Genomic DNA, 15,284 nt, shown 5'->3' on the forward strand with positions numbered 1-15,284 from the left:
TGATTTGATTGAAAAATTGGTGATTTCATCGATTTCAATGACAATAAAAATATGAGAGTGGAAACATTTGTTGATCATTAAATCCCGGGCAACGTCGAGTATCACTGCTAGTATTATATATATATATATATATATATATATATATATATATATATATATATAAAATATTCCAGATGTAGTTTGTTTTATATAAAGATGTTTTGTAACATATCTTATAAACGTGGGACAAATGTTCCAGTTAGTATGTTGCATCTGTTTTGCTACAGATGTCTTTTTTTATTTGTTGCTATATTATATGTTTACTTTCTTTGACTTGTAGTCGACATCTGTTATTAGTTTTTAAATCTATCTAAACTTTTCTATTTTTTTTTTTAAGGAATTCTTTCAGGATTTGCCTGAATGGGAAGACAGATTAAAATCATATAATGAAGCTTGTTTCTACCTGGCTGAGGTCTGTGAGCCGATGACGATTGCCCAGATGAATCTTGAGAAAGAACGCATCAACCACAAGTTTAAAGACTTGAAATCCAAATACAAAAATTTTGAAGATCAGATGAAAGGAGAAGTCAGTCAAGCTTACAATGATGGTGTCACAGAAATCGCGGTGTGGCTGACAAACGTCAACAGCCAGTTGACCAAAACGGTGCCTTGCACGCAACAAAATTTAAAAGATTATGTCAGTGAACTTGACGTAAGTAAAGTAGAGCTTACTTGTGTAATTTAGTTGAAGATATATTTTCTCCACATGGTTTCATATGTTATCCGTCTAGTTTTTATTACCTCATTGACAGACATAATATGAAATGTATAAAATAGATGAAACAATAAACCACATCATAAGTGAATGCAGCAAACTAGCCCAAAAGAATATAAAAATAGACACAATCAAGTGGGAAAGACAGTGCACTGGGAATTATATGAAAACCTGCATTTTGAACACACAGACAAATGGTACAAGCACGAACCGGCAGCAGTAGGGCTTGAAAATGAAAGTCACAAAATCCTATAGGACACGGATATACAAACAGATAAACCCGTCCAAGCGAGAAAACCAGATGTCACAATTGTTTACAAGAAGGAAAAGTTCTAGCAAATTGTAGATGTTGCCGTTCCAGCAGACCACAGAGTGAATATCAAGGAGACAAAGAAGCAAATCCATGGAACTGTCGAAAGATCTTAAAGGAATCTGGAAGATGAAAAAGTCAAGATAACATCAATAATAGTAAGAGTGCTAGGGATAATACTGAATAATTTTGAAAACAGAATGGGAGAGATTGGAATCAGAGGGATGCCTGATAAGATACAATGGATAACAATAATGAAAATAGTTGAAATATTAAGGAAAATCCTTGAATGCAGAAACTAACACACATGAGCTACAGGCACAAACTGGACATACAAAATTAATAGAGATGTAAAACACAGGGGGACATCTCATGGAATTATGAAAACTGAAGTTGTATATTTGACCCCCTCCCCGCGCCCTGCCTCCCAGCTCCCCCATTTTCTTTTTATTTTTTTGTGTGTGCATCACCATAAACTAGTGCCACACCAAATAAGGTCAAGGAGGATGGAAAGATCGAGGAGATAAAACATGAGCCAGACCTCCGTTGAATAAGTGCAAAGAGGACTGCCAATGAGAAATCAATGGTAAGCGGCTGTTGCGATGACACAAATTCATCTGCAAAGGTTATCAAAAGAGGTGAAAAGTACTGGAAATCTAGGGAGACTTGCTGTCACTCAGACTCCAGAGAACACCACAAGTTGTTCTCAAAGATGGCTTGTGTGACCACTCCTAATGAGTAAATAATATCCCGTGTGGATATATATATATATATATATATGTCAGAAAGGAAGTAGGGGTAATATGTATTGAAAAATGTTCGAGAAGTTGTTAGGGTGGAGAGTGATAATGTAAAATTATGGAATATGAAAATCCAATGTGAGAAGTTGAAGCAAGGAGACCAGATTTAATGTTGTTAGAAAAAAAGGGACGCAAGACATTATCAGCTGATGTGAATGTGGAGGAAAAAGAAGTTTGAAAAGTACCAAAACTTGAAAAGGAAATTTAAAAAGTTGAAGTTGTTGTAATGGGAGTCCTGGAGGGTGTTATAAAACGATTTGACAAGTGGGTCGAGAAAATTGGGATCTATAGGATTTCAAAAGCCTTTTTGGGAAACACCGGAATCTTACAGAAAGTATTGGGAACCTGAAAAAAAAAAAAGATGCTGATAGACTATGGTCATTTGTTATGATCCGCCTATCAGCATAAAATCGGTAATAACAGCAGCCAGACACAAAATGTGACAACTGAAATAATAAAAAAAAATATTAATAATAACTAAAATAATAATAAAATAATAACTGAAATAATAATAATAATAAAAAAAATAACTGAAATAATAAAAAATAATAATAATAACTGAAATAATAATTTTAAAAAATAATAACTGAAATAATAATTTTAAAAAATAATAACTGAAATAATAATTTTAAAAAATAATAACTGAAATAATAATTTTAAAAAATAATAACTGAAATAATAATTTTAAAAAATAATAACTGAAATAATAATTTTAAAAAATAATAACTGAAATAATAATAAAAAATAATAATAACTGAAATAATAAAAAATAATAATAACTGAAATAATAATAATAATAATAATAACTGAAATAATAATAATAATAATGACTGAAATAATAATAATAATAATGACTGAAATAATAATAATAGTAATAACTGAAATAATAATAATAATAATAATAACTGAAATAATAATAATAATAATAATAATAACTGAAATAATAATAATAATAATAATAATGATAATAACTGAAAAAATAATAATAACTGAAATAATAATAATAATAATAACAAATAAAAAATAACTGAAATAATAACTGAAATAATAAAAAAAATAAAATAACTGAAATAAAAAAATGATAACTCAAATAATAATAAAAATAATAAAAAAATAATAAAAAAAATAACTGAAATAAAAAAAATAATAAGTGAAATAATAATAACTGAAATAATAAAAAAATAACTGAAATAAAAAAGATAACTCAAATAATAATAAAAAATAATAAAAATATAACTGAAATAAAAAAAGATAACTCAAATAATAATAAAAAAATAACTGAAATAAAAAAGATAACTCAAATAATAATAAAAAATAATAAAAAAATAACTGAAATAAAAAAAGATAACTCAAATAATAATAAAAAAATAACTGAAATAAAAAAGATAACTCAAATAATAATAAAAAATAATAAAAAAATAACTGAAATAAAAAAAGATAACTCAAATAATAATAAAAAATAATAAAAAAATAACTGAAATAAAAAAGATAACTCAAATAATAATAAAAAAAATTAAAAAAATAACTGAAATAAAAAAGATAACTCAAATAATAATAAAAAATAATTAAAAAATAATAAAAAAATAATAAAAAAAAAACTGAAAAAAAAATGGTGCTAAAGGTAAGAGGACGTAGGGTAGGATTTCTCATTCAATTCCTGGTTCTTCCTGTTCGTAATTAACTAAAAAAAAAAAGAAAGAAATTAAAACATTTTCTTTAATTAACCATGGAATTTCCACAGGTCTCAGTAGTTTTTTTATATTAATATTATCATTACCTACCTTGATAATGACTTACCAATGTCAGTACACACCTACATTAGCTGTTACGGTATCTGAACAATTTGGAACTTTCATGATTATAAATAGTAAAGGCTAAACGTTTTTATGCTTGAATTTCTTCCAAATTATACCAACAAAATAATTAAAAGACTACAACGAGTTTGTAAAAATTAATGGTTTCGTCAGATGTAGTTTAAATTAACCAGTTAAGTTGCAGGATATCTTATATTTTTTTACTATTGGGTTGAAATTTGATACAATGACTAAAATGGGTTAAAATACACAAATTGAAAGAAAAAAAGTTATTTGATTTAGAAATTGATTCTCCTATATTATCTTAATGAAATTGATTATAAAACTATAACAGTTTGATTCAATTCATAGGTTAATGTCTAAACGAAACAATAACTAAATTTAACCTTTAAAATCCTATTTTAACCCAAGATATCTAAATGTTTTATTATTGTTGAAACTTTGTGTAATAACTAAAAATTGGTTATAATACACTTACTGAAAGGAAAAGTTATTTTATTTAGAAAGCGAAATATTTGGATGGAAGCAGCTTTGTAGTATTTTATGCCACAGATAGGACACTCTAGGAAAGAAACTTTTGTTCATGGAAGTTCTGCTTGTTTGTTTGCTTTTTATTTTTTTATAAAGATAGCAAGAGACAAAAATTCTTGCTGTTAATGTTTTACTGAACTGTTATATACTTTGTACATCCATTTTAATCTCCTTTCAGATATGCAATCAAGAAGTGAGTGAGATTGAAGCTAAATTGAAAAGTACGACCCGGACGAGTCAAACTTTGGTCAAAAATAGCCCAAAAGAAACTGTCGACAAAGTGTTGGAAACTCTGCGGAATTACACTGAATCATTCAAGGTAAACCGCAAATCCATCACGGAGAAGTTAAAGTATGCCAAAATTGTTTTGCCAAACTTGGAATCATTCGAACATGGATTGACTTCCGTTAATTCTTGGATGGATGACGGAGAAGAACTACTTGGGAAGCACCATATTGATGGCGATTTTAATAAAGTGGAAAATTGGCTGGAAGCTCATAAGGTCAGTGTTTCTTCCTTCCTAAACCGTCTAGAAAATAGAACCTCTCCCGCAATAGCCAGTCTTCAAAGCTTCATTCTTCTTAATTTTAAGCTCAAAAGTCGAAAAGCATCATTTAGTGATGTAATATATTGAAATCTGGTTGAAATATTTATTTGCACAAAATATGAAAAATTGAACAAATTAGACACAAGACCAATCAAAAATGTGGGGTTAATAGGTGTCGTTGGTCATCCTTTGTCTCAAATACTTAAAACTGACTATACTGCTTTTAACTAGAAATATCTCAATCACCACAATACCACATTCACTCCAGGTGTTTCTATTTCTGGAGTGATGGCAGTGAGATCTTTGTTCAGTTTTGAGAGATAATGGTTGTAAGGGTGTTTGTGCACGATGGCTGGAAAGTATCTGGAAATAAGCACAGAATTCTCCCATATATGGATTTGTTTTTTTGCTTAAACTCGAAATACCTCAGTATTCTATGCACACTTGCTATGGTTCAATCTCATGACTCTGAAAATCACCCTCCCTCCTTTGAAAATAGACTTTTTATCTCAGCCAGCACCATCTCATTTGCATATGAGTAAAAAGATTTCACATTATTTTGTAAAAGCCACTAGCATATAATCAAGCCGGCCATCATTTTGTTTTTTCTTATTTGCCTGTAACCGGTCCTTACACGCTGTAGAAACTCATCATTTAAGTCCCTTTCGTCATGAATTTTGTCACATCACATAAAATACATGAACATTCTCAAATGATCACCATTTAGTACTGACCAGACTAAACGTTGCTTGAACTGTAATAATATAAAAAAAACTGAAACAAGTGATGAAACTGATACAACACACAGGGAATACCTTAAAGCAATCTTGACGATGTAATTTTCAAATTAATTTATATATATATATATATATATATATATATATAATGTGTCCAGGGGTGATGAGAAAATCCAATAAAGTGCTCGAATGTAGATGTGAGAGCTGAATATATCATAATAAATATTGTATATATATATATATATATATATATATATATCCTTTTGCAAATCCAAATATAGTTTTTGAACAAAAATTTTTTTTATACTTTTATTGCCATTTCTTTAATCTAAAGAACTGTTCAACTTTTTTCTCTTACCATTTTTGTGTTTTTTCAAAGAATTGTCTTTTTCTTTTTTACAGGAACATTTCTCCCAAACTCAAAGTCAAAAGTCGGTTTTGGAAAATAAAGGAAAAATTCTACAGAAAATAGAAACTCATAAACCTAAATTAAAAAATGTTGATTTCACTCCACCTGAACAATTGCTACAAATTACTAATGAACGATTCCAGGTAAGAGCCCTTTGACCCCTTCACCACGTAACAAAAACCTCCCTTGTAATGTTCAATGTATCTTTGTTTAATTAAAAATTTACAAAAATAAGCTTGAGTCCATTCTCAAATCCATCAACAATCACAGAAACCGTATTTATAAGATGTGCAGCAGACAGTTCCATCGTTGGAGATGAACGAAGAACTCCTGTGTACGCTCGTTCCCGGATTTGAATCTCATATTACAATTTTTATTTTTTAATTTGTATAATTTTGTAATTGATCCCCTCAGAAAGGAGGGATTGGATCTAATAATTCACTCCTGTTCGTTCATCTGTCTGTTTGTTTGCAATTTTCTAAATAACCACTTGAATTATTTTGAAATTTTGCGCAAACATTAGTCATGGTAAAAGTAAATTTTTCACTCGTGGAAGGCGACTCTACGTGCTCGATTAGTTTTCAATTTATTAATTTCATAATAATTCCAACTGTTAGTTCAGTTGACTTTTTATTTCTTTTTTTTTTTAACATCAGGTCAATTCCTTTGACTTCAGACATTCAACCTTTCACTTTTGCTAACAGACAAGCCTTTTGCAGAACTAGAAAAGAAATTGTCTCCTCAATCTGATTAAGCCATTTATGGTGGCTTTTCATTATGGTCCTAAGCGTTCCAATTACAAAGGGAATAATCTTGACTTCTTTACATTTCCATGGTCTAATTTCCATTTTAGATCTTTTTTTTTTCGTGTTCTTTCCCTTGAACTTTGCTATCAATAATTGAGAAAGTTCTCTCGCTTTTGTTTAGGAAAATTAAGTCAAGTTTGTAATGTTCAAAATCGGTTTGTATGCGCATGTCCCAAACGAGTTTTACATCATCATTCTGCTGTAAAAGGGTCAATCTGGTTTGGAGCAAAAATTAAAATTTCATTAGTCTAGAACACTTTCTCCTTTATTGACAGAACAGATGAAATATAGTTTTAGATCAGATACTACACTTTGATCTTGGCCAAAATCTCGAACACTCATTAATAACTGATTACACTTAACAACTTTATCCGTTGCGCCATGTGATTATCTTATAATTGTATTGAACTTCTCGTTTTTCACAGTACGTCACTGAGGCAGCCACAAAATGCGAAGAGCACTTGGAACAGATGTTGTTTTTGTGGCAAGTTTATTGTCAAAAATTTCAACTCTTAGATGATTGGATGGACCAAGCAAAAAGCGTTCTAAATGATTCCGATGATGACCCGCCCAGTCTCTTGAGAAAACATGAGGTTTGTTTCATAGACATATTTTGCACATGCTCAGCCTTTTTTTCATCTTTTTTTTTTAGTTTATCGTATTATTTCAGCCGTAGGTCGTTTAAATTTCGTGGGGTTTTTTAAATGATGACTAATTATGCATACTAGTGGGACCTGTGGACATTCCACATCTTTCATATGTAATTTATTGCTGCTGGGCATTCAGTGAACATTCAGCGTGAATGGAAACCCCGCGATATTATTGTAGCCCTTTTGTTAAAACTGTAAAAGTATTTACCTAAGTAATCTGGTTAATGTAATGTCAGAATATACCTGGTTATTATGGTTTATCTCCAATATCCTTCAAGGAGTCTGTAGCATATTTCCATTGTATAGACGCCTGGTGTGAAGAGAACCCCACAATGTCATATCATCTTTAGAATAGATACTACCTCTGGATCTTAGCCAGAAGACTAAGAAGGTATATTTTAATTTCACGTACGGCCCAAAAGCGACATCATTTTTTTTTTTTTTATTGCATCTTTGGTGATCAGGAGATCCTATTTATTAAAAAAGAGGATAGATGATAATATACTACGAACATTAAATTAGCGAATCTATAAACTAATTTAATGTTCATTGTATGCTATCACTTATCTTTTTTAATAAATAGGATCTCCCGATCAAATAATTTATAATCTGGAAACCGTGACACACGTACATACGTTAAAGATACTACTTTATTGATATATAGATTTTTCGTGAATGCATCCATACATTGAATGCCTCCATACATTGAATGCATCCTACATTGAAGCTGCCTTTTCAACATAAAACATGTTATTTTACATTGTTGTATGACTGAAATTAAAAATAATACACACATGTACATGAGGGATGTAAAGCCTCCTATTTTTTAAACTTAAAAACTTAAAGTGGTATCATTAAAAAGAGCCACCTTTTGTGCTCCAGAATTTATTTTTCTACATAGTCACCATCATTCTTAATGCACTTTTGCCAGGAATTCAATGATACATCTCTGCTTCTGACGCATGTTCATGACATAACAGGGTTGCTTTCTTAGTCCCCCACTGTTAATATTCGCAAAAGAGATGAAACTTTCAGGTCATGAATGTATAGTTTTCAGTCATCATACCAATGGCATTTGCAATCCGCTCTGATCCATTTGGGCGGAATAAAAATAGGAGGCATTACTTTTGGAATGCCTCTCAAATAGAGGGTTCAAATATGCACACATAAAGTGATATATTGTGTATATGTTTTCAGTATTTACTTCAACAGTGCTCAACATGTGAGTAGAGCTTAGTAGTAGTATGGAAACACAATTATAGCCAGTAAGTTATGCAGAGGTGGCCATGTTTCATTCTTACATGAAATCATCAGGCTACATGTGGATATCCTGCAGCAATGAAACATGGACGTGTCTGTGTAGCTTATTTGCCATAGATACTATGACTTCGTGGGGGGGGGGGTGATGACATAAAAACAATTCTTTAAAAAAATAAAATTGAATATTTGAAATTTTAAAAAGTAATTTCAAAAATTGCAATAAAATTATAAAAAAATAAAATTATAGACCATTTTTATGTAGACCGCTCCAGACAAAACATGAAGTCACGTGATGTAAAAAGCTAAAAAAAAAAAAAAGAACCTTCAAGGTCAAAAACTTGTAACAACAAATGTTAAATGGGTAGATTCCGACCCAGAAAACAGCAATTTTTTCTCCTTTGTCAGAAACATTAGTAATGAAATGTGAAAACTAAACAACGAAATAAGGGAAGCAAGAGTTACAAAGTTGTTGAAAGTAAACGAAAACTTTTTAGTAAAAATAATTGATTTCTCAAGAATTCTAACGCCACAATAATCAGAAAAAAATACAAGAGTGATAGCAGTCGAAAACAGGACTCAAAAGCGACGATTGCCAGAAGAAAACTCAAGAGCGACTATGATTTAAAAAGTTTTATTTACGAATATTGCATAAAAGATGCTTTATGCAAATTTAGTACAATTTTGTAGAGCAATTTTGGAGCCTATAAATTACAGACAGACAAAAAACACTGTTTTATGATATAGATTTTAACTAATTATTTCTCGGTAAATCTTTCTCTATTAATAAATGTTTTACCTAAATTATTTTTAACTTTGTTGATTTCATTCTTGTAGCTGTGTAACCATGACAATCATGACAAGATTACTCATCCGACTAAATAATGTAAAGTACAATTTTTCATCTGAAAAATTTTAACAAAAATTTTTCTTTTTACATTTTTTTCTTTTCATAGGCGTTCTTTGATGGTTCCACTGAGAAAAAAATGTATGAAGAATTCAAAGATGCCGGGAGACAACTCTTAGAAATGGTTCCTGATGCTGATGGCACTCGAATCAAAAATACGTTAAGTACAGTGGATGCCAACATGAAGGTAAAAAAAAAATGGAAGAAAAGAATTTTTTAGATGAGGATTGATTATTCGTATCGTTCGGACTACTGTTCTCATCTTCAGTGTTATTTTCACAATGTTTCGGTTGATGTAACCTCCGACCTTCTTCAGCTGTATATTGTTGAACTTGAGAATTTTTCTGCCGAACTTTAGAATCTGCATGAAACCTGGAATAGAACCGCTATTTAATCCATGCAGATAGCATGTTCTTGTTCTGTCAACCATGACTGAGTAAAAGTCTTAAGTAAATTGCAATTGTATTCTTAGTATCGTCTGCACTGGAGATTGAACCTTTAACCTCCAGAAGAGTGTCACTTAGAACTGAATTTTACTTTGTACTTTTATCTGTTATGCTATGTGTACATGCGAAGAAAGTCGAAGGTTATATGGGCCGAAATGTTATGAAACTAACACTAAACAGCAGTTTGAATAATACAAGCAAAGAATTATCGCAATGGCAGATAGTAACATTATTAAAATGAAAAGACATACAAACAAAACGGAGGGGGGGATTTAAAAGATCTCGATTATAAGGAAAAGATTCGATTCCTTAGTGTTAACTATTTTACTAAAGCGAAATAATGAATAGAAATTGAATTGAAATCCAAATAATTTATGGGCTTTCTACGTACAGAGCATAGTATTGTTTTTTTTTATTTCCTTGTATTGTATTAAGAAAGATTTTTAAAAATAATTAAATCAAATTTATTGACAAAAAATATCAAAGTGCAACAAGTCCTGTAAATTTGCCAACCAATTATTTTTTTAATAATGTAACAAATTATTTTTTTAAATAATGTAACAATTATTTTTTAATAATGTAACAAATTATTTTTTAATGATGTAACAAATTATTTTTTAATGATGTAACAAATTATTTTTTAATGATGTAACAAATTATTTTTAATGATGTAACAAATTATTTTTTAATAATTATTTTTTTAATGTAACAATTTTTTTTAATAATGTAACGAATTTTTTTTTAATAATGTAAAAAAATTTTTTAATGTAAAAAATTATTTTTTTAATAATATAACAAATTATCGAATCAAGTTAAAAATGTCCGTTCAATATTCTAAGAATAAACAGATAATAGTAAAATAATGAATTTGCAAGAATATTTTTAGTCTTTCTAATGAAGTATTTAAGAGAATATTAAATTCCTTCCATATTGCCATTCTTTATTACATAGACAGTTCCCACAAACTACATTGTCATAGTCCTCAAACACAGCTCTTTGACATTATGCACAATGCTTCAAGCAAACTACAAAATTCTTCTCACACACACACGCATATATATATATATATGTATAAAATAAAATAATTATGTCCTCAAAGAGTAAATATTTTACAAAGCAAAAACTTATAAGAAAAGCTCAACATTATTAAGAGTAACAAAAAAAATGATGAGAAGCATTTAGTTTCAAACCGCCATGGCCTAAAGAGGTTTTCTTAAATTTCCCTTTAACTTTTCCTTGTTATTCTGATGATATAATAAAGTTATATATAACTTTTATTCCTGATCTTTCATTTAATATTATATATATATATATATATATATATATATATATATAGTAAATAAATGACAAAAGACGATATTCCAAAGTTCATGTTGACCATCTTATAATTTATTCCTTTAATTCAGTTGACATTTCCAATTCTTGACAGTATCTGTTTCATAACGCAAATGAGATGAGTTAAGGACATAATAGATTCACTGATTGATATAATAATTGATTGATTTTGCGCTACGAAACAGATACTGCCAAGAATTGTAAAAGTCAACTGAATTAAAAGAATAAATTATAAAATGATAAACATCATGAACTTTGAAATATAGTCTTTTGTCATTTATTCACTATATTACTCTGTAATTATATTGAGCTTCTTAAATAAGGATTGGTATATATTTCCACAGAAATATATATATATATATATATATATATATATATATATATATATATATATATATCTTGGCTAAAAATGATGTTCTTTACATTTGACTAATGCATGGAAAATATAAACGCATGAAATTATAATTTATTATTGTTATTATAATTTATTATTGTTATTATAAACGAATAAGTTTATAATATTTCATTATCATTTTATCATTTGATTTGTTTAAATTATTATTATTCTAATTATTTGATTTGTTTAAATTATTATTTAAAAGGAAATCAGAGCAGCGTCTCCATTACGAAAGATCCACTTGGAATTCCAGTTGGCAGAAACGAGTTTCCTTCAATCTGTCGATGATGCCAAGACAATTCTGGATCAAAATAAACAGAAACTTGTTCAAAATGACAATGTTAAAGATGCTCTTCAGAAACATAAGGTGAAGATAATTTTTGTTTAATCTTTCTTTGCCATTAATTTTACATATTGACTGATGATCAGATGGCATGAGGTATGAGCCATTTAATGTGACTGGCTTGATTGAATGCTGGTGTGAGAGGAAGCCGTTACTGCAGCAGAGAAACTGAAGTTGTGTTTCCAAGTGTGTAAAGAATGGATTCTATGAAGACAAAACAACTGTCTATGGCTGCACTTTGAAGAGCATTGGTGATCAAGATTTTACTGATTCTCTCTCTTTCTCTCTCTTCCGACCTAGTGCACATGGTGCAATGGAAAAAAATGTTGTTAGCTTTAACATTTTTAAAATCATTCTTTCATCACCAACGCTTTTTTCTTGGTTAAAATGAATGCCTTCCTCCTTAGTCATAAGTTTCTTTTGATAAGCTCTTAGGACTGATTTTCAGTCTGGAGTTGAAACTGAATTAAATCTGTTGCTAAGATTGCATGAAAAATGGTTGGCTCATTCTATCGGTCCAGAAAGTACTTGCCTCCTCATTCAATCGTCTAGTGGTATAAGAGTCCGATACACCCCAACATGGAGTATTGCTGTGATATCTGGGAGGGGGGTGTACAAAATCAATTTCACAACGTGAGAGATGATCTCTTTTCTTTACATGTAACGTTGTCCAGGAACCAACTCGTTGTAGTCTCAGTCACAAAGTAGACAAAGAATAGAAAAGAGCTTCAACTTGCTTTTTCTTTGGAACAACATTTATTTCCTCATTGTTATGGCCATGACGTAACCTAGGTAATCTCAAACGTTATTTCGTTCTGTGCTCCACGTTTCTCACGAGATCTCGAACGTTATCCACGTCTCTCACGTGATCGTCCTCTTTCTCCTTTTTTTTATAGTTTTTCTTCCTTTACCAGTGACGTCATTTCAAAAACATTTGCATATAGCTGCCCACGCTATGTTACATCTGGCCTCTTTCTCATAGAAGAGACATTGCTAGTCTTACTCTGATCTGTCGCTATTTTCATGATAGGTGCTTCAATCCTTGGTCTCTCCTCCTCCCCTGTTAAACATTTGCAGCAAGAAATTATCTAACTACCGATGCTGAAAAAAAACTTTTCTTTCTTCTGTGCACTTAAAACAAAAGTTTTCCTGAACCAAATTTGTTTTTAAGAATTTCTGTGGGACTGCTTCCCTGCAAACTACAACATAGTGTTAATACAATTCAAGTACTTATCGAGCAGTTTCTATTAAATAATAAAATTTGTCTTTTCTGTCTACCATTTTTAACCTTCTTATAGTCTCGTTCAATATCTTACTGACAATCTGATTAATGCTTATCCTTGAGTGGCTTTTGGCCCTGATAAGTGGTTGACCATTAGTATAATAAAAAATAAACAATATTATTACACATTCTGGACTATTATCGTCATCACGACATTCCTTAGCAAAATAAATTCAATTTGGTTTTACAATTCAACTTAATCATTTTTTTTATCTGACATCCATCCCTTCTATAAAATGCTAGGTGTCTGAGGATCAATCATGTCAAGCAATGAAAAGCTTAATTATTTTTTATTAAATTTAAGATTTTGAATATTTTCAGCAATCTGTTTTTCAACCGATCAATTTGTACATAATATTTGTTTGTAAATAAAAAAAACGTCAAACCATTGGAAATAATTTTAAGTGAACTAGTCTAAACCAAGAGGACCACCACAGCCGACTCCCACCACCAACCAGTTGTTTTGCCTTGTGTCACATCTTATTTTCGAATAAACAAATATTATTGTGAATATTTTTGTAAAAGTTTAAAGATAAAATCTAGCGTACATTTTTTTTTTATAGTTTTTCCTTTTTTTTTTATCGCCTTCATTTATTTACAGAAATATTTCTCGGATGCATTTTATAATTCCACTGAAAACAATTTGAAAACCATGGATGAAATCGCCCAGAGTTTTTTGGAAATCAACAAGGGAGACAAATCTTTGAAGAAAAGGTGCGACTCGCACTGCAAACAATGGGATAAATTGTGTACATTAATTGATAGCTGCCACTTGGGACTGAAACAACTTCCAGAAAGGTGGAACAATTATAATGCAAGGTAAATAAGCACGGTCATTTAATTTTAAATTAAAGGGACCTTTGAGTTTCAATTTGGAACTTCTAAAAATCAAAATTATCATAATAATGCATTGTAGTATTAAAATTATTCATCGTCTCTCTCCCTCTATGTGTATATATATATATATATATATATATATATATATATATATATATATATATCTATGAGGTGCCTTCACTAAGTTTCCAGACATTTTTTGTACAGGCATTTAAAATTGTCGTAAACTCCTGAAAATTCAGTATGTTATTGCTATACATCTTATGAAATGACTGACCAATTTTTATAATTTCAGGTTCAAATGAACAGCTACAGTAAGAATTGGAATCCCCATCCCATCCATAGCCTTGAACCCCTGAGGGGCATAGGCCATCTACAACTTTTTGTGGATGCTTTTGTAGTGACTGAGTTCTTTTTACGGAGTGAGAGTGCTGGCCACACACCCAACCTTCACAGAAGGTACATACAGCGCCTCACCTTCCCAAATGGTAACCCATCTGGTACTGGCCAGGCTTAATGTTGCTTAACTTCAGTGATCTGGTGAGAACCGGTGTGTCAATGTGATTGTGCCGTACAGGAATTGGAATACACCCTACTAAAGCCTGATTGTCACAGCTGGTGAATTTCAAAAGTGTAATCTGAACGTGAGGACACTTTAGAAGAACGATATGCAGTAAAATTTGTTTTAAACTTGGAAAAAAATCCACATAAATGTATTGAATGTTTCAGACTGCTTTTGGACCTTGCATGAATCGAGCATCAGGTTTTGAGTGGCATAAGAGATTCAAGAAAGGCAGAGAGTCTGTGAGGGATAAGAGGTGTGGGAGGAGTAGGAAGTCAGAACACCCAAGGTGATTGGCCAAATAAAGAATTTCATGGATAAGGATCGTCGTGTGTCTATAGAGACAATAAGTGCACAGATTGATGTCAGTCTGGGAAATGAACTCAAAATTATTTGTGAGGAACTGAAGATATGGAAAATTTGTGCAAAGTTTACCCCAAGGCTGCTCAGACAAGATCAGAAAGAAAGACGTTATTATGACAGCAGGGAGATGGTTGAGCTGATCCCACAGTTCTTGATGATCTGGTGACCTATGATGAAAGCTGGATTTACTGCTCTGA

At 30.6% G+C, this 15,284-nt stretch overlaps 1 protein-coding gene and 1 long non-coding RNA gene across 4 annotated transcripts in view; one reads left to right on the forward strand and one right to left on the reverse strand.

Annotated features, from left to right (window-relative positions):
* Positions 1–15,284, forward strand: part of LOC145294135 (nesprin-1-like) — a 1,091,614-nt gene that overhangs the window by 249,689 nt on the left and 826,641 nt on the right. For all 3 annotated transcript variants that reach the window (XM_080141241.1, XM_080141242.1, XM_080141243.1), the window contains exons 15-21: positions 377–691; positions 4,388–4,711; positions 5,896–6,045; positions 7,134–7,301; positions 9,572–9,709; positions 11,906–12,067; positions 13,927–14,144. In XM_080141241.1, the coding sequence (XP_079997367.1) occupies positions 377–691; positions 4,388–4,711; positions 5,896–6,045; positions 7,134–7,301; positions 9,572–9,709; positions 11,906–12,067; positions 13,927–14,144 (1,475 nt within the window). The remainder of the gene's footprint in view (positions 1–376; positions 692–4,387; positions 4,712–5,895; positions 6,046–7,133; positions 7,302–9,571; positions 9,710–11,905; positions 12,068–13,926; positions 14,145–15,284) is intronic.
* LOC145294137 (uncharacterized) overlaps positions 1–15,284 on the reverse strand; it is a 90,731-nt gene that overhangs the window by 29,228 nt on the left and 46,219 nt on the right. The window lies entirely within an intron of this gene.

Source organism: Euprymna scolopes, chromosome 15 (genome assembly GCF_053919585.1).
Source record: "Euprymna scolopes isolate OS-2025 chromosome 15, ASM5391958v1, whole genome shotgun sequence".
Classification (NCBI taxonomy): domain Eukaryota; kingdom Metazoa; phylum Mollusca; class Cephalopoda; order Sepiida; family Sepiolidae; genus Euprymna; species Euprymna scolopes.